This window comes from Scedosporium apiospermum (assembly GCF_000732125.1).
Source record: "Scedosporium apiospermum strain IHEM 14462 chromosome Unknown SEQ_SAPIO_0092, whole genome shotgun sequence".
Classification (NCBI taxonomy): domain Eukaryota; kingdom Fungi; phylum Ascomycota; class Sordariomycetes; order Microascales; family Microascaceae; genus Scedosporium; species Scedosporium apiospermum.
This window is the reverse complement of record NW_015971793.1, coordinates 583,862-607,804: the sequence shown is the minus strand read 5'-3', so window position 1 is coordinate 607,804 and position 23,943 is coordinate 583,862. Positions and strand designations below refer to the sequence as shown.

The following is a 23,943-nucleotide window of genomic DNA, read 5'->3' as shown; positions in this document are numbered from 1 at the left end:
TATATAAGCTTATTTTTAATAAATATATTATTAATATTATATATTTTTTTATTTATATTTAACTATAAATATCTAATATCTTTAATTTTCTATTATATATTATTATTAATTTTAATTACTAATAATCTTATTACTTTATTAACTACTTATTATAATATCTTTATTAATATAATAACTATCTTCTAAGTTTAATCTAGTAAAGCTATTTAAAATAATAATATTATAGATTTTTATAATATTAATATAGTTATTATTTTATAATTTTAAAATGCTTATAAACTATATTCTTTTAAGATAAATATTTTAATTAACTTTAATTTTAATTAAGCTAATTTTAGTTTAGAAAGTAATAATATTTTAGTTATCTATAAAAATATTATATTATTAATATTATCTAATAATTTAATAACTTCTATTTAGTAATTTAGAAGTTATTATATTTAATATTCTATTCTATTTTAGTATTTTAATATAAAGTTTATTATCTTTTATATTACCTTTATTATCTATTATATTTTTTCTATTTACTTTAAAATTCTATTATTAGAATTATTATAATAAGTTCCTATAGAAGTCTTTTATCTTTATATAAAATTTAGATTATATAAGAAGTCTATTATATTAAATATCTTAATTTTTAATTTTTTATTTTTATTTTTTTTATTTTATAATTTCTAAAATATTTTCTAGCTTTAAATTTAATTTTAGTAAACTTATTAATTTAATATTATATAATACTATTTCTATTTCTTCTACTAAAAGTATAATTAATTTAACTATATTATCATTTTTAGAAAAAGATTTAGAGATTATTTAAGGAGCTTATTTACTAGGGGTTTTAGTAAAAGTTAAAAATATTAATTATAATAATTACTTTTATAGTAGTAGGGTTTACTAATAGCTAGATCTAAGTACTTATTAGTTAGTAGTAGTTAAAGTAATAGTAAAGGTAATTTTTTTTTTAATAATATAGATTTTAGGAAATTATTAAAGTTTTTTTATTATTTTTTTATTTTTTATTTTTATAAACTTATTATTTTTAAATATTTTAGTAAACTATAAAAGATATTAGTTTATAATTTAAAACTTATTAAAGAAAATTTTTTTAATATAAGATAATAATATTTTATTAGCTATTATATATTATTAGTTTTATTAATACTAATATTATATTAGTTATTAATCTTAAATAAACTATTAGATTAATTTTTCTATAATCTATTTCTATTTCTTTATAAAAGCTTTATAATTAAATAAATAAGTTAATTTAATAATATAAGCTATAAAAGTTTTAAAAAGAACTAAATAATATTACTATTATTATAATAAATATTCCTATAATAATAATATTATTAATATTAAAAAGAAACTCTACTAATTATAGTAAATATAGAGGTTTTAATAATTATAAGTTATATATTAGTAGTTTATAATAGTAAAAGTTAGTTTTCTCTTCTAGAGGGTATATACTAGGAGTACTTCTTATATATACTAGTTATACTTAGGGGAGTTCTACTCTTAGTTAGAACTAGTAGTAATTAGTTCTAGTAGGTACTAGATCTAAAAGTTATTAGTTCTACTTCTTATTACTTCTTATTTATATAATAGAAGGTATATAAAAAGTAACTAAGTTACTTTTTAATTTAAAGGAAGAAGAAAGATAATTATATATAGACTTAGATTTTTTTTTCTTTTTCTAGGAAAAAGAAATAGAAGAATAAAGACTTTTTTATATATGATTTTAATATAATAATTATTTTTATATAATTATTTTCTCTTTTAACTTTTTTATTTTTTTAAAATTTTAATAATTTTATAATTATTATTTTTTTAATTTTTAAAACTTTTTATAATTTTAATATTTTTTACTATCTAGTTTTAAAAGCCTTTTTAATAATAAAACTTATTAATTAATTAATTTATATTATTTCTCTTTTTATAGCTTAGGTTTTAATATAATTCTTATTAAATAGCTTTTTTCTCTTCTTTACTTTTAATTACCTTTTTTTCCTTATAATTATTATTACTTCTTAATTATAAGATATCTAATTTAACTTAAAATTTAAAAACTCTATTTTTAAAAGTATAGAACTACTTAGTAATTATATTACTTAGCTTTTTAAAAAAAAAAGTAGAAATTAAGTAATTTATTAATATTTATTTAAATAGTTCTTATTAAAAAACTATAAGATTTCTATATATAAAATCTATTAATTAATAAATCTATCTAAATCTTACTTATTTTCTTTTTCTTATATATTAAATAAGCTAAGTTTTTTTTTTAAAAGAATATTTACTATTATATTATCTTTTCCTTAAATATAGTAGACTTTAAAGTTAAATAGTTAAATATATATAATTTATTAAGTAATTAAAATACTTAAGATTTTAAAAGATTACTTATTAAGCTAATAAGTAAAAACTTAATAATTAATTTTAAAAATAAAATAAATTTCTATTAGATAAGTCTAGAGCTTATAGAAAATAGCTAGTACTCTTTAGTACTCTTATTTAATCTAATTATAATTTTACTTTACTAATATCTATATTCTATTTTTAAATCTTATAGAATATTATTTTATTTTAAAAAGTTAAGTTAAAATAGCTCCTTATTTTAGTAGTAAAGTATTAATAGTTAAATAGATTAAACTAGTATCTATAAAATAATGTAAAACTTTTAAAATTAGTTTAGATAAAAAAGCTTTTTTTAGAGAATTTATAGCTTTCTATTAATTAATAGTCTAGATAAAGATAGCTTTCTTTTTTTAAGAACTTAGTAAAAGGTAATACTATAATAGTATATTTAAATATCTAGATCTTATAAAACTTAATAATATTAAGAAATTATTAAATATATTTAATATTTTTATAGATTTACTATTTTATAATCTTCTAAATATTTTAATTAATTAAAGATCTTTTTTTATAGTTATAATAATTTTTATTTTAATAAAAGTAATATAAAATAAAATTATAATTTATTAAAAATATTAATTAAAAATAAAAAAATTTTTATATCTAAATAAAATTTTAAATTAAATAATATTTTAATAAAAAATTTAATTAAAAGTAGTTAAAAACTTATTAATTAGAGCTATTTTCTTATATAAGAGAAATAAGTTTAAGGCTTTAAGAATGTCGATGTGAGGAAAGAGAACAACATATCTCCGTGGCCCTTGATTGAGCACATTGGCCCCCGCAGTACAAGTACAGCTTCTCCACGGGCACATTTGTTTCCATTGTAGTAGTACTTAGAATCATGTAAAACTACAGCTTCTAAAAAGAGACGACAGAGGTAACTTTCCCTTAAGTGAAGGTTAAAAATGATTTCTATACTTACTTCTATAACTTCTAGATTTAGCAAAGTAGTGTACATAAAAAATGTCAAGAGAGTAGTTATTAGAAGTTGGTCCGTTTAGAGAAGCATTCGTCGTGGGTCCTCAATATATTCCTTGACCTTGACAAGGAATTGAACTGCCTCTCTGCCATCGAGAAGGCGGTGGTCGTATGTTAATGCCAGATACATCATCGGCCTCACCTCGACCTTACCATTAACAGCAACAGCACGCTCTTTGATAGCGTGCAGACCGAGGACAGCAGTCTGTGGGAGATTGATAATTGGGGTACCCATCAGAGACCCGAACACACCACCATTGCTGATTGTGAAAGTTCCACCAGCCATGTCCTCAATAGTAAGTTTGCCATCGCGAGCCTAAATGAAAGGGTTAGCANCTCCCAGTAAACTTATTAATTAGAGCTATTTTCTTATATAAGAGAAATAAGTTTAAGGCTTTAAGAATGTCGATGTGAGGAAAGAGAACAACATATCTCCGTGGCCCTTGATTGAGCACATTGGCCCCCGCAGTACAAGTACAGCTTCTCCACGGGCACATTTGTTTCCATTGTAGTAGTACTTAGAATCATGTAAAACTACAGCTTCTAAAAAGAGACGACAGAGGTAACTTTCCCTTAAGTGAAGGTTAAAAATGATTTCTATACTTACTTCTATAACTTCTAGATTTAGCAAAGTAGTGTACATAAAAAATGTCAAGAGAGTAGTTATTAGAAGTTGGTCCGTTTAGAGAAGCATTCGTCGTGGGTCCTCAATATATTCCTTGACCTTGACAAGGAATTGAACTGCCTCTCTGCCATCGAGAAGGCGGTGGTCGTATGTTAATGCCAGATACATCATCGGCCTCACCTCGACCTTACCATTAACAGCAACAGCACGCTCTTTGATAGCGTGCAGACCGAGGACAGCAGTCTGTGGGAGATTGATAATTGGGGTACCCATCAGAGACCCGAACACACCACCATTGCTGATTGTGAAAGTTCCACCAGCCATGTCCTCAATAGTAAGTTTGCCATCGCGAGCCTAAATGAAAGGGTTAGCAACCAAAGTATTTCATACCAACGGGGATATAGGAGCTTCAACAGACCTTCTTTCCAAGTTCCGCGATCGACTGTTCGATTGTGACTATATCCATAGCCTCCGCATTCCGTACAACTGGAGTGACTAGGCCCTTCTCCGTCGCAACTGCCACACTGATATCAACGTAGTCGCGATACACAATCGTGTCACCACTGTTAGGTCCTTCAATTGAGGCATTAACTGCGGGGATATCTCTCATTGCCAAGACACATGCGCGAGAGAAGGCGCCCATAAACCCGAGTTTAACACCTGTTTTCTTCAAGACATCTTCCTTATAGAGCTTGCGGAAATCCATAAGCGAACTCATATCAACTTCGTTGAAGGTAGTAAGAGACGCAGCAGTATTCTGAGACTGCTTGAGGCGTTCGGCGATGCGCAATCTCATACGGTTCATTTTCACCTAAATGCTGATATTAGGGAACGTCATAGGAGCTGCGAGACGGGCCATATACGTACACGACGCTCCTCACGAGACCCAGGGATGCTGCCAGTGCTACTTATCGCTGTTTCGGATGGACGACTGGCCGGGGATGTCGGGGTGCTGGCAGCGGCGGCCCGTGGAACGCTTTGGGCGGGCTCATTCGCTGTCTTGCTGCTGGGAGGTTGGTGTTGAGCTTGCTGGACTTGGACATCACTCTCTGGTTGCCTAGCCGGAGCTTCTGTGGCCGGAGTGGCCTGGGTTTGAGATTCGGAATCGCGAGGTTCAGCTGCTGGCTTGGCACCGGTGCCCACGCCGCTGCTTCCGGGCTCGAGACGGACGAGATCTTGGCCAACTATCACTGTATCCTCCTCATTGACGAGGAGCTCCTTGATCGTTCCAGCTTCAGGGGCGTTGACCGCCACATCGATCTAACCAATTAGTGCCGTTAGAGAAGGGAGCTATTTGTATGTCGATAAAAGACGGAAACACACCTTATCAGTTTCAATTGTCGCGATCTCCTCGTCTTGCTCCACGAAATCGCCAACTTGCTTGGTGAATTGCTTCAATGTTCCTTCAGAGATGGACTCTGCCATCTGCGGGACTTTGATCGTGATCGCAGCCGCATAGCTTCGAGCTTGATGCATCATGACCGGAAGGTTATACTGGCACCGAGCTCGTGGTAGCTGGCCTAGGTAGGCCAGCTTAACGAGACGTCTAGAAAGCATGATTGGCGAAATGTCGTAGGAACCTTGGGCGCAGCTTCAAAACCGAGATATCCGAGGGGAGAAAAAGAACCAGTTTACTCTTGAGGCCGGGCACTGTCGCGCCTTTTTTTCGCTCTTTTTCTTGCGAAATGGAAAGTTTAATGAAGGGAGGATAATAAGAAACGATCCAATGAGATAACCTTTTTCAGTCCTGGTACAACCTCGGGTCAATGGAGCGAACTCATTGGCCAATGACGTGTATTCCAAAAATGCAGTGCCTCAGGCACCATTAGCGTCGCAACGATGAGCTTCTGCAAAACAATTCAACACAACCATCTAACTTCCCTCTAACGCAACGACCCTCCAATTGACAGATCCCCCAGGGACCTTGCGACTCTTTGTGAGACACAGCCGACTTGGACACTGGCACAATGGCTACCCGAAAGGCAACTCTGTATGCTCTCTCCGTGATATTCGCTCATCGTTCAAACAGCTAACGGGTTTTGGCTCACGCAGATCTTTATATCGGAGAGCGCTGAAGCTGTCGCTTGACTGGGCAGTGCATCGCCATGTCTGGAGAGGCCAGGCGCTCTACATTCGCTCTCTCTTCGAAGCGAACCGGACTGTTACTGATCCCAGACAACAAAGGGCAAGTACAACTATCAGTTCGAAACTTTTTGGCACAACTGACTCCCTAACACTTGACAATGAAGGCATTGCTTGCGGAGACGGAAAAGCTTCTCGAAAGTTGGAAACACCCCGAACCCTGCATTCCGCCCTGCGCACCTGGTGGTATGGATCCCCCTTCTTGCCAACTGCTTGATAGACCGTGAGTCTCTTACTAAACCGGCTTCTCCTCCTGCAGGCAGCAAGTACGAAAGAAACCTGCCGGCTCCTTACCTTGACCGTGAGTTTTCATTGATCTTTATCGACCGATTCCCCAGATACTAACCCCCTATTCAGCACCACGCGCCATGGACCATTGACATTTACGAACTCGGACAAATTGATAGATCAAGATAAGAGGCCAGGGAAACCAGTAGAATGTTCAATAGACACTTTAATTCATAACCCTAACCGTGGGCATTATTGTACAACCCGAAAAAAACAATGAAAAACAACCCTGGACCCAGAACCGTATGACCCCAAATTTCATGACCGAAACAGCCAACCAGCCGGAAAACAAAGAAATTGTGCACATGACGCTTAAAGAACCTGACTGCCCTTGCTGGCACCCGCCTTCGTTCCGGTCTTCTTGGGCAGAAGGTCTGTTGAACTGTTAGTATTCGTTTGAATAGACCGACTAATCAAATATCAAGGGACAACATACTCTGGTGGATGTTAGGCAGAACACCACCTTGCGCGATGGTCACATGACCAAGAAGCTTGTTCAACTCTTCGTCGTTTCGGATGGCGAGCTGGAGGTGACGAGGAATGATACGCGTCTTCTTGTTGTCACGAGCGGCATTGCCTGCCAGCTCGAGAATTTCGGCAGCCAGGTACTCCAGGACTGCAGCGAGGTAAACAGGGGCGCCAGCACCGACACGCTGGGCATAGTTGCCCTTCCTCAACAGACGATGAACACGACCGACCGGGAAGGCGAGACCAGCCTTGGAAGAGCGACTGGGAAAACAGAGTTAGCCGAGCCAGGAGCAAGAACTGGTGATATCACTTACGATTGCGCGTTCTTGGAACCGCTAGCCTTGCCACCAGATTTTCCGCCTCCAGTCATTTTCGCGGTGATTGTTTATTAAAAATGGGGTGAGAGAAGATTTGTGCTTGAAAAGCTGCGAGAATGCGACAAGTGCTAATGTTTGAGTTGGGCGCGGAGGATAGATCGAGAAGAGCTGATGAAGAACAAAGTTAAAGGTGTGGGTTTTTGGGGGAGGAGAGGATTAAGTAGTTTTCGCGTTCTGGCTGGCGCGGTCACGGATCACTGGAATCTGACGAGCCCCACTAGTCCGAAAATGGAAATGCCTATGTACCCTTGAGAGTGAGTGCAAAACACGCCCACCACGGGCCTGTTTGATCTGACTAATTCGAACACACTTCATGATAAGCTCTGCTTGACTGACAAGGCGGTCCATTCTGCATCAGTCTTTGGAAACCACTTTTCTCCCATATTCAATTTGAATTCGATTTTTTTTTTTCCCTCAAGATCGCTGTAGGCGCTGGCGTCCAGACATAGAATAAAACAAATTAAGCATGCTGTATTGATCTTTTGATTTACTTTATTTTATTTTATTATTTGTTTCTTATTTTTTATTTCTTCCTTTTCTTTGGCGAGTTCCCTCTCACTGTCAATGGCGTCAGATGTCAAGGTACACAATTACTTGGGTAAGCCACGCGTGCCTAACGCGTCAAGTTAACTGAGGCTTGAAGCCCCAGAAATTTCCGCTTTTGGCAATGTTGTGGTGTGGCTCGGCAACGAGGACAGTAATTCGCACAAATTTAACTGGTATTAAGTACCTTCGTACCCCAGTTGTCACGCAAATACTGGAAAGGTATATTATGCACCTCCGCCACGCCGCTCCCTAGCCAGTTGCTGAATCAGTACTGGTCGCGTCCACCTACAAAAAGGTTCAACATCCCCCATCCTCTTCCTCAACATCCTTCTCCAACTCATCTTTCTACTATCCATACTGCCAATATTTTGACACCAACGTCGCCCTCACGTAACGCATCTCATTCATCGCACGACTCCCAGTTTCTTTTCCAAATTTTCATAATGCCCCCCAAGGCCGATAAGAAGCCCGCCGCCAAGGCTCCCGCGACTGCCTCTAAGGCTCCTGAGAAGAAGGATGCGGGCAAGAAGACTGCCGCCTCTGGCGAGAAGAAGAAGCGCACCAAGGCCCGAAAGGAGACGTACTCCTCGTACATCTACAAGGGTACGTGCCATACAAATATCACAACACTAAGTCCATTGTTTTAACTCTTCCTTAGTTTTGAAGCAAGTTCACCCCGACACCGGTATTTCGAACCGTGCCATGTCAATTCTCAACTCGTTTGTCAACGGTAAGCCCCCTGAAGCATCCGCATTCGTAAGCCAGCCTCTAACGCCTATTAAGATATTTTCGAACGAGTTGCCACCGAGGCATCGAAGCTTGCTGCGTACAACAAGAAGTCTACCATTTCCTCGCGCGAAATTCAAACTTCGTAAGGCTTCCCCCATTATGAGACCACGATGAAAGGTTACTAATATATGGTAGTGTTCGACTCATCCTCCCCGGTGAGCTTGCCAAGCACGCGGTGTCGGAAGGCACCAAAGCGGTTACCAAGTACTCCTCTTCTACGAAATAGGCGGGTTTGCATCTTTTGGACTTGTCATCTGGTGTCTGGCAGACCATGCTTGGGGCGGGTAACACATGTCTCCTTTCAGTGTCTTTAATGCGTTACGGATGGTTTTCTTTTTTTTCGGGGACAATGATTTTTTTCTTGCACGGTTAACGGGGTTCGCGGCTGTACACTATTGAGATTAGGGATCCGGTCGAATTGGAACGTATCAATTTACATGTTTTACATGATGTTCTTTCCCTTGTCTTGTTTTTCGGCTTCACTGGCCCAACCCTGCCTTGGTCCGTTTTACAACTTGGGGGACGGGCTGAAGAATGCCTTTGTTATGAGATCCCAGTGCCATCCCGGTGCTCCATCCCATCTTTTCCAGCATCGCTCGTCCGCGGTTCTCTGTACCGATTTCCGGGAGACCGTTGCCGACAATATCGCCATCTTTATAACGACCTAGCGCGTTGCGGTTCTTTGGTATCGTGCCTATCTTCATTTTGTGTTTTTCGCCTAGGAAGCGATTGGCAACCCGCTTCGCTACGGTTAGCGTTGCGGGGTGGAATTTCGGGGTGGCTTTGGTTCGGTAGAGCACAGGACGTCGTGTTTCGCCTCGTCCGACAGACTTCGATTTCAAGCCAAGTGGTCGAGCCATTTCGTGGATGGCTTTTCGGAATGGCTTCGACAGCGGTGGGAAGGAAACTCTGCACACTTTTTAGAGATGGCTTTCGGAGACCAGAAACCGGTCAAAAGATGGTGCACTTCTCACTTACTGTTCTTCCGAGGAGATGAGGAAATTTTGCAATTCCGCTATAATCTGTTCCATCGTCATGTCGACCGGATATCTAGCTGCTAAAAGCTGCGCATTGGTTCGCTTTTTACTCAGTCCTCGGGAGGCGCGACCGCCCGGTCTGTTGCCAACTCGGGGACTTTGGGCGTCGGCTATCGTGGAGAAGAAAGCATCGGGGCTAGATATCTCCGCCTCGCTCTCCTGGTAAATTTGCTCGTCGGAATCACCAAGATCTCGAAAGTGAAACTTCGAGACACTCAGTTGCTCCCCACTGGCAAGTAGGTTTGCGAGATAATCCTCCTGTTGCGCGTTGCCATCATCCAACTCATTTTCCTCAACCTCGACGCTGTCATTGAGCCAAGGACCACTCTCATCCACATCAGATCCTTCGCCTACCTCTGCTTCTGCTTCCGTGGCGGACAGGGCTTCTAATTCTCGAACCTCACTACTCATCTCTTCCAGCCCAAAGGGTTCGACGCTACTAATCTGCGTCTTCCTACCTTTGAAGAGAATCACAACCTCGTCACTTGCATCGGAGGAAATAGAGTGACGCGAAGATCTGTTGGTATGGGGTTTGTAAGGTTGCGTGTGGCTGGCATGACTATTCATTGCGTCCATGGCTCCTCGTCGCCAGGAATCCGCATTGCCTGAGTGAGGGCTTTGGTCGGCTGAGGGGAACCCATCGCAATATGTCTCTTTCCTCGGTGATACTCTGTTAAGCGTAGGGTCGGAGATACCATATTGATTCACCATTCCATTTTTGGAGCCGTCAGGAGGCGAGTCTTGGTTCTCCTCATTCTGAAAGGGATCCTTGAGGCCGGCGGTGGTAAATGAAATGGGGTTATCCCTAAGCCTTGCATTGGACGCCCAGGCGGATTGGGACCGCCGGGAGGTCTGGTTGGCTTCCTCCGTGAGTGTAAAAACCCGTTTACGCATCCCCCGTGAGTTTGTCGGTGCCATGTGAGCAGTGACGAATCGGACGTGGGACAAACGATTTCCGTGATAGCGCCTTAACTAGCGATGGAATGGAATAGAAGGAAAAGCAGACAGTTGGACAGTTGAAACTGAGTAGTTTATCTCTGCGGTCGTCTCGTTGTTCAATCGGAGCCTTCTGCTCCCAACCTCACACGCTCCAAGACGTGGGTTTAATTGTAATCCTTTTAAAAGCGAAGGGGGGAATAAAAATAAAAATAAAATCAAACAGGTTGGTGGTCACTTTTCCATCCTATCAATGATGCCTTGCTCTTGCCTGGCGGCCCTTCGGAGAACACTGCTCCTCGTATCTACCCCACATCGAGAAAGCCATAGAGGCAGCGAAACAGTGGTGGTGGCGGGTCAAAACTAACTGCAATGCACAAGTAGTAACAATCAATAATTTTCACCTGAGGAGTCCGAAGGACTCGAAGTACAAGTACAAGTATTTTAGTGCTTGGAGATCAGGATTCAGTCCAGAACAAGGTTCTTTGTCGTGCAGCTTAGTTTTGGAAGGGTGTTTGAGCTGTCCTTTGGTGCACATGATTACCCCACAGATGGTCCCCACCCAATGCGTCACTAGACACGCTTGGAAGCTGGTCTCACATCTCTTGATGAATGCCTGCATCTTGAGCTTCGAACGTGGTTACCGAAATCTATAACGACATTAAGAATACCACGACAAATTCAAGCAGTTTAAGCAATACCAATGGCGACGGTCGACTTCAGTCGCTATCGGCGAATAGTACAGAGGTTCTGGGACCCCGAGCCAACGAACGATACCGCCGTTGACCAGCCTGTCTGGTGCCTTGGGTCATCATACACCCTCGCAGAGAGTGCTCGCCTGGCCGAAACTAGTGTTTCGCCCGTACTATTACCATCATCGTCCGCGTCGTTTGATGCCGGTTCTCGGTCCGCGGAGAGGCCGGAACCTCCAAGGGACCAGCCAGAAGCATGCCCGGAGACTGATCCTTCGAGCCATCCTCCAGCTCCACGGTCTGATGGCCATGATGGAGAGGGGGGTTGGCCTCCTCTTTTTTTAGATGATTTTGAAGCTAAATTATGGATGACTTACCGCTCTGGGTTCGAACCCATTCCCCGCTCATCACACCCCGATGCCTTCTCCGCCCTTTCGTTCTCCATGAAGATGAAGAGCCAGCTGGCGGACCAAAATGGTTTCTCTTCTGACAGTGGCTGGGGTTGCATGATTAGATCTGGGCAGAGTCTCTTGGCCAATGCCATGTCCATACAGCGTCTAGGAAGAAGTACGGTATACTTCCTTGGTCCAGCTCCCATGCCTGCGCTAACAGGCGGCTACAGGTTGGCGAAGGAACAAACTCAGTCTCGATGAAAAATGCATCATTGCTATGTTTGCAGATGACCAAAGAGCGCCGTACTCTATCCATAACTTCGTACGACACGGCGCAGCGTGTTGCGGTAAATATCCCGGAGAGTGGTTTGGTCCGTCGGCCACCGCTAGATGTATTCAGTAGGCACACCGTTGAACAAGGAAACCTTGGCCGTGGATAGATATCATAATCTAATATGGGGAACTAGGGCACTAGTAAACGAGAACGATGAGGGTCTCCGAGTCTACTCGACTGGAGACGGCCCCGACGTGTACGAGGATGAATTTATGAATATCGCGAAACCACAAGGCGGGCGATTCAGGCCTACGTTAGTCCTCGTTGGCACAAGGTTGGGGATTGACAAAATCACCCCGGTATACTGGGACGCTCTTATCGCTTCACTCCAACTACCGCAATCCGTAGGGATAGCTGGGTAAGTTCTAGCTCAGCGCGCTCTCGGCTGCTTGACTGACCTTGGATACAGGGGCCGTCCATCCTCTTCCCACTACTTCATTGGCGCACAGGGTCCCTATCTTTTCTATCTAGATCCGCACCACACTCGGCCTGCCCTGCCCTACTATCCAGACCCGCAGCAGTACTCCGATGAGGAGGTGAATTCCTGTCACACTCGACGATTGCGCAAATTGCACGTAAAGGAAATGGACCCCAGCATGTTAATTGGTTTTATCATTAAGGACGAGGACGACTGGTTTGAATGGAGAAAGTCAATCAAGCATGTTCAGGGAAAGGCAGTAATATCGGTCTCGGATCACAACCCCCTATCTAGTCGCAGTAGTGACGGCCATGCAACCGTCGATGATGTCCAGTCGCTAAGTGAGGATGAGCACGACGCCGAGGAAGTTGTTGATGACGAAGGCGTCATGGTTCTGAGCTAGCGACTGTTCTACATGCTGAGCTGTAGGTTACCAGCGTCACAGAAATAGTAGCGGGCTAGTTGGAATTGTGGATGGATTTTAGATGAGAGCATGGAGACTATTCTCGCGGCGGCCTCACCAAAGCAGTAGCCTGCGGAATGTTTTGTAATAATCTTTCATTTCGATCACTATACCTCCTGCTCTATGACTATGTCATGACCCTGGAAGTTGGGTTACGAGGGGACTGCATGGCCCTGCGTACGGATATGGTTGAAGAGCTTAGTACGCGAGACGAAGTGCTCGTTGCAAACATTGCACGCTAAGGTCTGGGTAAAATTGCACAGTTAGACGGGGGCTTGAAAGGTATGGCTGAAGGCAAGTCATAGATAAACGAATAGGTGGCCTACCGAAGTCGATTGCCGGGCCGCAGCCTCTTGGCGGGCGGCTCGTTTATCCCTTTTCGCTTTGGCCTTCCCAACTTTGGGAACCGGAGGGGCTTCATGGTCATGGGCGTTGCCAGGTCGATGAATCAAGCTGTCTATACCAGCTTCGTCTTGGTCGTGAGTTTTATTCTCGCTTATCGTGGTGGTAGCAGAAGTAATAGGTGGCCCCGGGGTACCGACGGTACTGTCACTAGACTTATACTCCGGTACCGTCTCGAGGCATTCCTCAGGATCTCCCGGGCCTTGCGTATCGGGTTCTCCGTCCGAAGAAGTGATGTCGGGCTCGGATGTTCTCTCGAGTTTTGGCTCGAGTGAAGCTTGGTTATCAGTTCGATCAAGGTTGAGATCCCGGTTTTCTCGTCTCATCTTATGGCGCAGCTGCTGTACCGCCTTTGTGTGTTTCTTGCTCCTTTCATGTGCTTCGTACTGGTTTTCGCTCTTGAATATTTTATTGCAAATAATGCACTCGATGTGCTCGATGTCGACTTCCGACTCCTCATCCTCGGAAGTAAACGCTGCGTCTTCATCCTTTGTTTGTATCCACTCAGCAACCACGGAGCCGTGAAGCTTTTCTTGATTCGCCGCCCGTGACCTCGCGGCTTGGGCAGCAACGACATCACGTAGGGCTTTCTGTCGGTCCGAGGTAGAGACAGCATTCGCGGTATACCGCGGGTCACGTTTCCGGGAGAAGTTAACCAAGAACCGGACAGCCTCATTGAACTCTTTGATCGCATCCTCCCGCAGCTTCTTATTTTCCTTTTCCATTAACCGACGTACTCTCCTATCCGGGGCGTCGGATAGCCTATATTTATCCTTCCAGGTAAAGGACTTGTGGGTGGAAAATGACAGCCACGCCGTGTAGAAGGGCCGAACCACTGTTTCATAGGCATCGGTGGATACACCGAACGACGGATAAGTTGGGACCTGGCTGTCTTCATAGTCGCCTAATGCCACCTCCTCTGTGGCAAGGCGGTCGAAAACGCCTCTCAACTCGCCAAAAAAACCGCCCGGCTCATCTGAAAACGGAACGGCCGTATTGAAACGTCCGACAAGAGACACAATTTCGTCCGCGGAGGTGACACGGACGTTGCGAAACTCGGAGTTCTGAGATTCTCCAGTTCCTCGGCCATGCAGAATCGCATCCTTGTGAGAATCATACCAAGCGCGCTCCTGCGGATCGGAGAGGATTTCGTACGCAGCCTGCAGCTGGGCGAAGCGGCGGCTGGCGTTTTCAGAGTCCTCTATATTCTTATCTGGATGAAGCTCAAGCGCCCTTCTCCTGTAAGCCTTTCGAATACTATGTTACACAGTCAGCGCTTCGGGGTTATGAGTTTGAGCGAAATGCCTACTCACTCATCACTCGAAGCAGTTTGAGAAACTCCTAGAAGTTCATAGTAGCAAGATGTCGGAGGTGGGTTGCTCGCCCCACTACTTTCAGAAGACTGTTGACCACCCATCTTTTTTTCCTTTGTCTTTTCCTTTTCCTTTTTCCCTTTCTTTTTCCCTTTCTTTTTCTTTCTTTCTTTCTTCTTCTTCTTTTTTTTCTTTCCAAGCGTAAGATTGCACAAACTTGGCTTCAATCAGTGGGAAACGCCTCACAAATGTCTTGTAGCTTCAGCCTCTTCGATTGCTTGTAGACTCGCCACTCCCTTGGTACTTAGGAGGCTGACGAACCCAACCTTGGCTTTGGATGGAACGTCGGATGGAAGTGACTTTGACCTGGGTTGCTGAAATCAATTACACTGGCATGTTATTATGTAATGCGCCAACACCCGCCAAGCTCTCGGTGACAAACATTGGACGACATTGGGAAGGACATCAACCGATGCTAAGGAGAACGAGCCCTCGTGATCCCTATTGAGGTGCTAGCAAACTGGAATAAAATAGGCCCCCTCCCTTTTTTTTGAATTCTTCTTTTTTTTAAGATTTTTTTTGGGGCGGAGGTCCAGTTTCATTTGCATTTATTTTACTCACAGAGATAGTAATAACACCCACCGTCGCCCATCATGAAATTTGCCCACACATTCGCCGAGGAGCTGAAGGATCAAGGTTTGTACCGAATGAGTGAAGGCAAAATGCGTCACCTTGCTTTTGGAATGGGCTAACAATGCACACCAGACTTTCCACCCCAATGGGTGGAACTGGCGATCCCGTATAGGCAATTGAAAAAATGTCTCAAGATGGTGCAAAAGGAGCTTACTGACCTAGGTCTTGGCCCTGATACTTTACCTGATCTCCTGGAGCCTTCTTCTGGATCGCCAGTCGTCCTGAAGTATAACCTTGAGAGTACTGTCCGACCTTTGCGGTTTGGGGGTTGGTATTTGGCTGTCACTGACTCGTGTGTGTTTTCTAGCCTCCACTCCGCACACTTTGCGACCACAGCTTACTGCTGCAATCCAATCACGGCACGAGGCTCGGGAGCTTGATTTTGCATCCCTCGGCCCTGCTACTAAAACCCTCATCGATGCCCTCTCAAGGAGTCATCAACGATCAAGAGATCCTGGTGCACCCCCTTCTGTGAGTACGACTTTATGCCGGCATCATGGCGTGGCCATCGCACGCAATACTACAGATCCAGGAGACGACACTTACAGTCACTTTAAAGTACCACTCACCCATGACGATGAGTTCTTTAAAATCCTCTTGGGAAAAGTAACCAAGCTAGACGGGCTTCAAGCGACCCAAGAACGCAGGATGAGTTCTGAGATTGTCGCCCTCCGCCATGACGTTGCTCGACTATCTAGACCAACTCACATTGCAAAAACCGACCTAGAGAAGTGGCGCATCATTTTCAGTTTATATCTAGATGCTCAAGTTTTTTTCTCCACGCTTGAACATGATCACGGATTTAGGGAACTAGGCGTCGCCGCTCGACAGCTCGCCTGGTTCAGGCAAGAAGTAGAAAAGCTAAATCTCATTCAACGATTTCGGCTTCCCGAGAGTCGGGTTGCCCTTGACAGATTTTTCCGGTTGAACGTGGACTTACTCCGAAATCTCCGGTTCCAGGAAATAAACAAACTTGCCGTCACCAAGATTTTGAAAAGTATGTTCTTCCATGCCCAACAGCCCTTTCCTCCTTTCATGACGCGACGGACTAGTCGGTAACCTTCCACAAAGAATTCGACAAGAGAACTGCATTGGCTGTGACCAAGCTTTTCCCGGGTGCTGTCGGGTCTGGGAAGCTTCTCACTGGCACCTTGGCACGAGATATGTGCGCCCAAATCTCAACGGAACTGGTGCCTGTTGTACCCCAGCTATCCGACTATCTTTGCCCCGTCTGTTTTTCGATTGCATTTCGGCCGATCCGCCTTTCCTGCGAGCATGTGTTCTGCATTCGATGTGTCGTGAAGCTCCAGCGCCGACGTGAAAAGCATTGCCCACTTTGCCGATCTGATACGGTCATGACAGCATCGCCAGGTAAGTTGGGAACGGCATGCTGTTATTTTCATTTCTATTTTCATTGCCATTACACATAGCCTGACATGCCAAAGCCAATCTCGATATACAACTGGAAAGATTTATGCGAAAGTACTTCCCCAAGGAAAGTAGGGAGAAGAGGAAAGCGAACGACCTTGAACGTGGCATCGAGACGTACGGCCCTGGCTATCGGAATGACGAATGTCGCCTCATGTGACACTCTCAGCGGAACCCCCATCACACGCACTTCAACAACCCTTACAATCTTTTCACCAATCGCCGGCTTTCAAGATGGAAGAAGCCTCGCATGAAGCACTAGAGCCTATTTTGGCTCTCGTTGCGTTAGCTACACTATTTAAGATACTTAAGCAGAGTCGTCCTCCAACCCTCAACCTGCCAATCAAGGCCGTCTCGAGACACGTCATGTCACGCTCAGTGCTCCACGTTTGTTGTTGCACTTAGTGCGTTTTGAAAGATTCTCCTCAGCGCTTCGGTTTCTTCTAAGCCAACGCTCACTCGAATAAGGCCAGTCTCTGCGCCAAAACCAGCAGCCCAGTCTAACTCCTGATAATGCGCGATTAAGACATACGGGCAGGTGAGTGTAAAATTCGTTCCTAGGCTAGGGCCTTTGGCGGTTTCTAACGCATCATAAAAGGAAATAGCCTGGTGCTGGGAGTGGAACGTAACGGACAGCAATCCTCCATATCCACCTGTCGGTAGCTTGCAGATGTCGTAATTTGGTCGGGATTCATTGTGCTTCGGATAGTAAACTCGTTTGACCGATGGATGGGACCTGAGGATATCGCAGATGGCTTCCGAGTTTGCGTTAATTCGGCCAACTCTGGAAAGGAAATCCCGGCTATTGCGCTCCATAAAGACGACATCCTCTGGCCAGTACGTGTCCTCGAACACGGCCTCCATCGCAGCTTTAATATCTTTATAATAGGAGCTGTTAGGGTTGAGGATTGCGCAGCCTCCCATGACATTACAGTCGCCCGAAAAGATCTTTGTCAGACTGCTCACAACCACGTCTGCAAACTGAAGCACATCGACATTTGCGAAGGTTCCAATCGTTTCATCCACGACTACGAAGAAGCCAAAATCGTTTGCAAGCCGCCGGATTCGCCGCAGGTCGGGACATGTCAAGAGTGGGTTGCCCGGGAATTCGCAGAACAGAGCTAAATACCGCTCGCCAGCGCACAGTCGCCGTTCCAGGTCGTCCAGATCTGCGTCTGAACCATGGCCATAGAAAACGCAGCCCGCCCCGAACTTCTCTAATATTTTCAGGGTGTCGACGTATGGAAAACCAAAGTTGATGCTTTTGAGCGAGTTCCGGAGGGACCGCAAGGCGTAGTGAATATTAAAGATGGCATTCATACCACATGGGAACAGATAAACGTCGTTCTCTTTGAGATTTGTAATCCCTCGGGAGTTGGTCATCATCGATGGGCTGTCTGACGTGGTGCCGTCCACATCGGCGGCCACTGCACCAGCAATCCTTCGCTTAATGGCGGATTTGGCTCGCCCAACAAGGGCCAAATCCAAGTTCCGACCGAACCGCTCTTCGAGGAACCTCGACCACTCCTGAGGGTCGTCACCAGCAACGACATTCGGTGACGGTTGGGACTTTGGCGGATGCGTCACACGTCCACCTGCGGATGGGGGCCGGTGGTACCTTCTCGGAGCTCGACAGGATTTCGCGACAGATGGAGAAATGGATGCGCGTTGGCTCGGCCTCACGACCAGGAGTTCCTGTTTATACAATTCGTGGCAGAACTCTGCACGTCGGCTAGAAATACCGTCTCCAGTGTGCTGCCAGTATGCTTTTGCAAGTGCAAAGAGCTCTTTCGGGCACACTACAGCTGAAATCGTTGGTGATAGGGACGCCAATAGTGTAGCAGAGCTAAGGTCTGTCGCCAGGCTGAAATCGAGAACAATTATATCGCCAGAGTCCGCCGTTGAACATCTTGCCTGCATAAACTCACGACACCTCTTTGCGATCCTGGGCGTCGGGAACAGCAGTGCCGTCTGGCCGGGGCGTCCGTGCTGGTCGACGATGTCTTGCGCAAAGGCGGCGATTTTCTTGTGAATGAAGAACCTATCCACCGTTGGTTATCATCAACTCGCTCCCGAATACCCTAGGTAGCAGATTATGCCCAAGTAGGACCAGTATCATGCATCTCGTGGTGCTGGCGCTAATTACCTTGGATAGCCTGTCGCTAGTTTTGACATTACAGAGTCCTTGCCTTCTTCGTATCCAACATTTGCATTCCACGTGGGGAGTGATACGCTAACGGCCTAGATTCAGAAGAGTCGGATGTTAGACAAGCTCAGTTAATACTCGGGTTGGAAGCAGTGGAGTATCAGGATGTGGGATGTAGGTCGGGGGCGCGACAGGGGCTCGTCGATGGTCGAGAATGGGAATAGAGGGGAGGTGGAAATACGTGGGCCGTGTCTGGCGGGATCGCCGCTCCCAACTCGAAGGATGGCATTGTTGAACGACAGTCGACGGTCCCCCAAGTCTGAGCACTTGGGCAGATTACGACAATATGGGTGTGGGAATAATTGAGTTTGAGTAACCCGACCGCAAAAGACGAAAACCCGTGAACGCTACTACCCAAGGTCTAAATCAACGTGAAGGGTTCAGAGTTGGAGTGTTTTAGCAGGGTGAGTCGCATTGGTGCAAAGCCATAAAAATTTTAGGAGGAGAAGACAATTATACATTCAAAACACAGCTTTGAGTGGGGTAGACAATAGCTTGACACAATAATTATTAAGGGACCGAACCAAGTCATTGGCGCGGTCATTAGTGCGTCTTCGACGATGAAGATTAGATTCTCCGGTGCGTGCTTCCTATAAGGTACAGACTCATCTCGGCCGATAATCGGAGGCGGCCCCCACAAGGTAGTCGGGTCTAACAGCTCCGATGCCAGGACGACAACGCTAATCCTTCCCTAAGTATACAATCGCACCAGAGCGCCCCATCGCTTTGTGAAGACGAGTCCCAAACACGTCGGGACAGGCTACTACAATTTTGCTTTGGGCGTATTGGGGATTCGCTGGCTTTGGTTGAAATATTTGTATTATTTTCATTATTCCTTTTCAAACTATCATCAGGAGACATGGACGACCTTGGTAGTGTTGTTGTCTTGGCTCAGGTCCTGACCCGAGCGTCGCTGCTGTGTGGCCGAGAGATCGATATAAACACGTGCTATGATGAATTGTGTGGACTCAGGCACAATTGAGAAGACGGATGCTTTGCCCTCGGAAGCCTTTCTAGTGATGATGGACACTGGATCGACGACTTCCAATACAGCTGATGCTGTCGCTTGGGGCAAGGCTTTCGGTGTCATCCATGAGGGTAGACCTGCTGCCGCTGGCGACACTCTCTGGTAGTGCAACATACCGAGCAGAGACCACGCTGCCACCGCGACCGGCACGCGCGGTGGCCGAGGAGCCACAGCGAGAGGCTGCCGGGCCCTTGATAGTAGAAACCGAGACGGTACTCCCTGGCTTGGACGGCGCAACGGATCTCGTCACTTGTGAGGATGGTGGCGGGACTGTAGCAAGCCTGATTGTGCTTGACGACCTTTGACTTCGAGCCGAGACATAGCTCGCAGTCTCCAGTTCCGTCCGCGGATAATTGGGATTGCCCCTCGGGGCAGCACTATGTTGACTCATCGCCTGGCTCCCGGCCAGACTACCCACTTGACTCCTCGCCTGGCTCCCAACTCGACTTCCAACCTGGCTCCCGACTCGGCTCCCGACCTGGCTCCCGACTTGGCTCCTGACCTGGCTCCCAACTCGACTCCCAACTTGACTTCCAATTTGACTTCCAGCCCTGCTTCTATGCTCCGATGCTACTAAAAGTAAAGGTTCCTGGGATTCCGAGATAACGCTTCGACGGCCCCCGCTGTGGAGGCTGCGCGGTCCGCGAGCTTCAGCGTATGGGTGGTCTTGAAGACTGTATGTGCTCACAGGTCCTTCCCGGGAATAATGCTGCTGGTAGCTTGCCACCGACTGACTCGGCGCGAGAATGGTGAATCGTTCCGGACCCTGGGACCGGTCCACGAGCGAGGGTGCATATTGAAAAGTATCTCTAGGCAGCTGCTGCATGGGTTGGCGGGTCGGCTCGTTCTTCATTGACTTGTAGGTCAACGCCGCCCCAACGCCCATGCCCACTGCTACACCGACTCCCAATAAACCAGCAACTGCACCTGCACTGACACCTGACGAAGCGGCTGCGGTGGATGGCTCAAAGGTCGTAGTCGTCGTAGTCGTGGTCGTACGTCGAATTATAGATGGCTGCACCTCCTCTCCGGAGGACGGGCTCCCATAGGCCATGGCATCACTCATGGCATCGCTCATGGCATCGCTTGCATGTGACGAGATTCCGTGGGAGCTTTTGTTGTCCCAGGAAAGCATGCGAGAGAGCTCTTGACCGCTTGATTGAAAGCCCCCATCAATACTTTCAACGGGTTCTGAGGACTGGGACGGCGGGTAGTAAATCGATCCCATGATCACAAACTGGCTATGAGATTCGTGGAGTGGGTTGTTGGTGAAACGCAGTCGAATAAACCGGGATGCTGGTGTGACGCGCTGATGGATTTGGCAATGTAGGTATCCAATGGTGCCGTGCCGTGCTAAATAAATACTGTCCCAACAACTACAGGGAAGATTATTGTCTTGTCAGATCTTCTGGGGGGAGGAAAGTATGATTCTTTTTATGGGATGCGAGGTTGATGAGTCGACTGAACTTAATCAATCGGACCGCCTTGCCTCATTATCAAACCCGTCCTCCTGAGAGGGCGAATGAGGGGGGAGAAGAGGGCCCAACTAATGCCATATTCGAAGATGGCATTGCAAGGTTGGGTTAAAAACAATAGCATTGAAGAGGCCAAAGACCCAAGATGCGAATGGGGACGTGTGCACGACTACATCCTCAAAACATAACCCACCATACAGTTGGACACAAAGGACGTGTAGTACTGTGATTTGCTGATGCAAGAGAGGAGTCGGTGCCATGCAGCTTTAGTCTGCTTGTCGGCTACTACAATTTCCAGAGAGCGACTGCTACAGAGAAGAGATTGCCGGCTGGGGTGCCCGACTTGTTCTCGAGAAAAGGAGTGGGACAACAAGATGGGGCGATAGAGATGAATATGCATCGGCCACGTTGTCTTCCTCGCCATTGTCAACCCGAGAGGCGGAAACAACACGTCGGTACTTGCAATACAACAATGAATATCACTGCCATGTCCTTGAATGGAGACCCAATGCAAGCCCAGAGCATCGGGTACCAAAACATGGTGACCCGGGCTGATCAAATAATATGAACTTTTAGGCTCCTTCAAACCGAGGCATGTAGGTCACGTGGGGACAGAACAACAGCAAGATGCCCGATTGCTTCGTAGGACTCGGTGAGCTCTGAAGGGCGGCGGAGTCGAAGTCGCTGCAACACGGTCCCGGCCCGATAAAGGTTCAGTGCATATGAGGTGGTCGCCCAGGAAACAACACCAAGAATGGCGACCCAATGTTGCCCCAGAGTTCGTAGTTGAAGATCGATATCCCGTGGGTAGCGGATGTTCAGTTCTCAAAACTAGGGAGAGAGCATTTTACTGGTGCATTTTACTGGTGAAGGGAGGAAGGTGAGGTGAGCTATGTTGAAGTAGCAGTGAGGGATGGTAAAAGCATCTTTTTGGAACCAAACGCATCTTTTCTTCTTTAGAATACGCGCAGGGCATGAGCTAGCTGAGGTCCAGAGAGTACCCAGAATTACGACGCGGCGATGTTGTATGGCCGGCCGGGGGTAACTCACAATGCTTTTGCCACGAGAAAGTCCTCGAGATATCAAGGCGCGCCTGGTGATACGAGAGGCCATGAATACCTTGCCTATCTAATGCGAGCTGAAAGGGAAGTCTCCATGCCGATGCGAAATTGCGATGATATGGTACCACACCAGCCCTGTGACCCCATTGTTGTCGAAGCTATACCCGCTTAGATGATGTCCCAACAGTCTTCCGCAGCGTGACAAAACTTGCTGCATGCAACACTTGCTGAAAGACTATAGTTACTTATGGATATTTTCTCGTCGACGAACTCATCCGCGAAAGTATCAGCACCTTTGGCCATGGCGCCGACAAAGACACAACAACTTTCCTGTGGGCCCAAGGTATCAATGTAGTCTTTGACGCGGACAAGCGGCGCATCGAAACTAAGTGTCACCTTGCGACAGTTTGGAGGCAGATGGTCTGTGATCGGGTTGGGGATGACACGAAGTAGCTTTTCCTGTGACGTGGTGGAGCGAATAGAAAGACGATGTAATAACTGGACCATCAATCCCGCGAATCTTTTAAACGTTCGAGGTATTCGAACTGAAGGCGATACCTCAATCAACACACCCTTGGCAGTGTGTATGTAAATCTGTAATCTTCCCGCTTTGTTGACCGGAGAATCGATCAAAGTAAGCAAGCACTGATGTAGATATAGTGTCAGAGGGCATCCGGCATCGGTTGGTGCGGTGAAAGCAAGGAACCGAAGGACGTGATGTGTGACTAGGGAATGGGAAGGGTGGTGGCGTGCTGGGGACTATAGGACTTCAAGACAAAGAGAAGGTTTCGAACCTGGTGGGTGATATCCGGCCGAGCGTCACTGATGTCGCGGTTCATTTTGCGCATGACTCCAATATGCTCATCACTGTTGAGTAATGAGTATTTTTCGTCCTTGTGGGCGCCATTTCGACTAGTCCCAGCATGTGCAGCCTTGTAAGTTTCCAGGCTGGCATTCGAGAGAACAACAATCAGTCTTTTGGTGTCCTTGTCACTCGGAGCGATCGTTGTGTGCTGCTCAGCAACAAGTTGCGGAAGAGCGGGTGGGGGGAGCGATTGAGTCCCTGCCATGTCGAAAACTGTCAGATCTCGTCCAAATACCAGACTTGGCCCCGATGCGGAAGAACGTGAAGATTTGATAACGGTTTCTGAAATCCGGATTGATGCGCATCTGCAAAAGGGGGGGAAACTTACGCGGTCTCTTGTTTCCTACTCGATGATCCGGTGACGCCATGGCCATTGAGCGTCTTTTTCAGAAAAGCACCCCGCGATACAGAAAATCAAATCGTACGTGGCAATTATCCTGATCTATTCGTATTCACCCTGTTGATCTAGAGTGACAGTTACTGACAAAGTCAGACTCAGCCTCGACTCCTCAGATTAGGGCACATTCACGGACTCCAGGAAGAAACGGCTAAACTTTGGCAAGAAACTGC

The 23,943-nt window shown here is 45.3% G+C and overlaps 7 protein-coding genes and 1 pseudogene across 7 annotated transcripts; 2 read left to right on the top strand and 6 right to left on the bottom strand.

Annotated features, from left to right (window-relative positions):
• Window positions 1-3,415: 3,415 nt before the first annotated feature.
• SAPIO_CDS4550 (Dihydrolipoyllysine-residue (2-methylpropanoyl)transferase) lies at window positions 3,416-5,578 on the bottom strand (the record flags this gene model as incomplete). Its single annotated transcript, XM_016787073.1, has 5 exons — window positions 3,416-3,712; window positions 4,202-4,375; window positions 4,440-4,832; window positions 4,889-5,281; window positions 5,345-5,578. The coding sequence occupies 5 exons, from the start codon at window positions 5,576-5,578 to the stop codon at window positions 3,416-3,418; spliced, it is 1,491 nt and encodes a 496-aa protein (XP_016643418.1).
• A 1,185-nt stretch (window positions 5,579-6,763) lies between these two features.
• SAPIO_CDS4549 (uncharacterized protein) lies at window positions 6,764-7,289 on the bottom strand (the record flags this gene model as incomplete). The annotated part of the gene is made up of 3 exons (XM_016787072.1): window positions 6,764-6,825; window positions 6,888-7,180; window positions 7,234-7,289. 3 exons carry the CDS (start codon window positions 7,287-7,289, stop codon window positions 6,764-6,766), a joined length of 411 nt encoding a protein of 136 aa, XP_016643417.1.
• A 996-nt stretch (window positions 7,290-8,285) lies between these two features.
• SAPIO_CDS4548 (uncharacterized protein) lies at window positions 8,286-8,857 on the top strand (the record flags this gene model as incomplete). The annotated part of the gene is made up of 4 exons (XM_016787071.1): window positions 8,286-8,445; window positions 8,501-8,572; window positions 8,626-8,713; window positions 8,767-8,857. 4 exons carry the CDS (start codon window positions 8,286-8,288, stop codon window positions 8,855-8,857), a joined length of 411 nt encoding a protein of 136 aa, XP_016643416.1.
• Window positions 8,858-9,605: 748 nt separating this feature from the next.
• On the bottom strand, window positions 9,606-10,586 carry SAPIO_CDS4547 (annotated as a pseudogene; the record flags this gene model as incomplete).
• A 721-nt stretch (window positions 10,587-11,307) lies between these two features.
• Window positions 11,308-12,843, top strand: SAPIO_CDS4546 (uncharacterized protein; the record flags this gene model as incomplete). Its single annotated transcript, XM_016787070.1, has 4 exons — window positions 11,308-11,918; window positions 12,156-12,380; window positions 12,432-12,558; window positions 12,643-12,843. The coding sequence occupies 4 exons, from the start codon at window positions 11,308-11,310 to the stop codon at window positions 12,841-12,843; spliced, it is 1,164 nt and encodes a 387-aa protein (XP_016643415.1).
• Window positions 12,844-13,055: 212 nt separating this feature from the next.
• Window positions 13,056-14,722, bottom strand: SAPIO_CDS4545 (DnaJ domain-containing protein; the record flags this gene model as incomplete). The annotated part of the gene is made up of 3 exons (XM_016787069.1): window positions 13,056-13,148; window positions 13,230-14,562; window positions 14,619-14,722. The coding sequence occupies 3 exons, from the start codon at window positions 14,720-14,722 to the stop codon at window positions 13,056-13,058; spliced, it is 1,530 nt and encodes a 509-aa protein (XP_016643414.1).
• Window positions 14,723-17,114: 2,392 nt separating this feature from the next.
• SAPIO_CDS4544 (uncharacterized protein) lies at window positions 17,115-21,107 on the bottom strand (the record flags this gene model as incomplete). The annotated part of the gene is made up of 6 exons (XM_016787068.1): window positions 17,115-18,266; window positions 18,358-18,434; window positions 18,668-18,780; window positions 18,886-18,980; window positions 20,089-20,277; window positions 20,661-21,107. 6 exons carry the CDS (start codon window positions 21,105-21,107, stop codon window positions 17,115-17,117), a joined length of 2,073 nt encoding a protein of 690 aa, XP_016643413.1.
• A 2,126-nt stretch (window positions 21,108-23,233) lies between these two features.
• SAPIO_CDS4543 (rRNA small subunit pseudouridine methyltransferase Nep1) lies at window positions 23,234-23,741 on the bottom strand (the record flags this gene model as incomplete). The annotated part of the gene is made up of 2 exons (XM_016787067.1): window positions 23,234-23,571; window positions 23,702-23,741. The coding sequence occupies 2 exons, from the start codon at window positions 23,739-23,741 to the stop codon at window positions 23,234-23,236; spliced, it is 378 nt and encodes a 125-aa protein (XP_016643412.1).
• Between the last annotated feature and the right edge of the window lie 202 nt (window positions 23,742-23,943).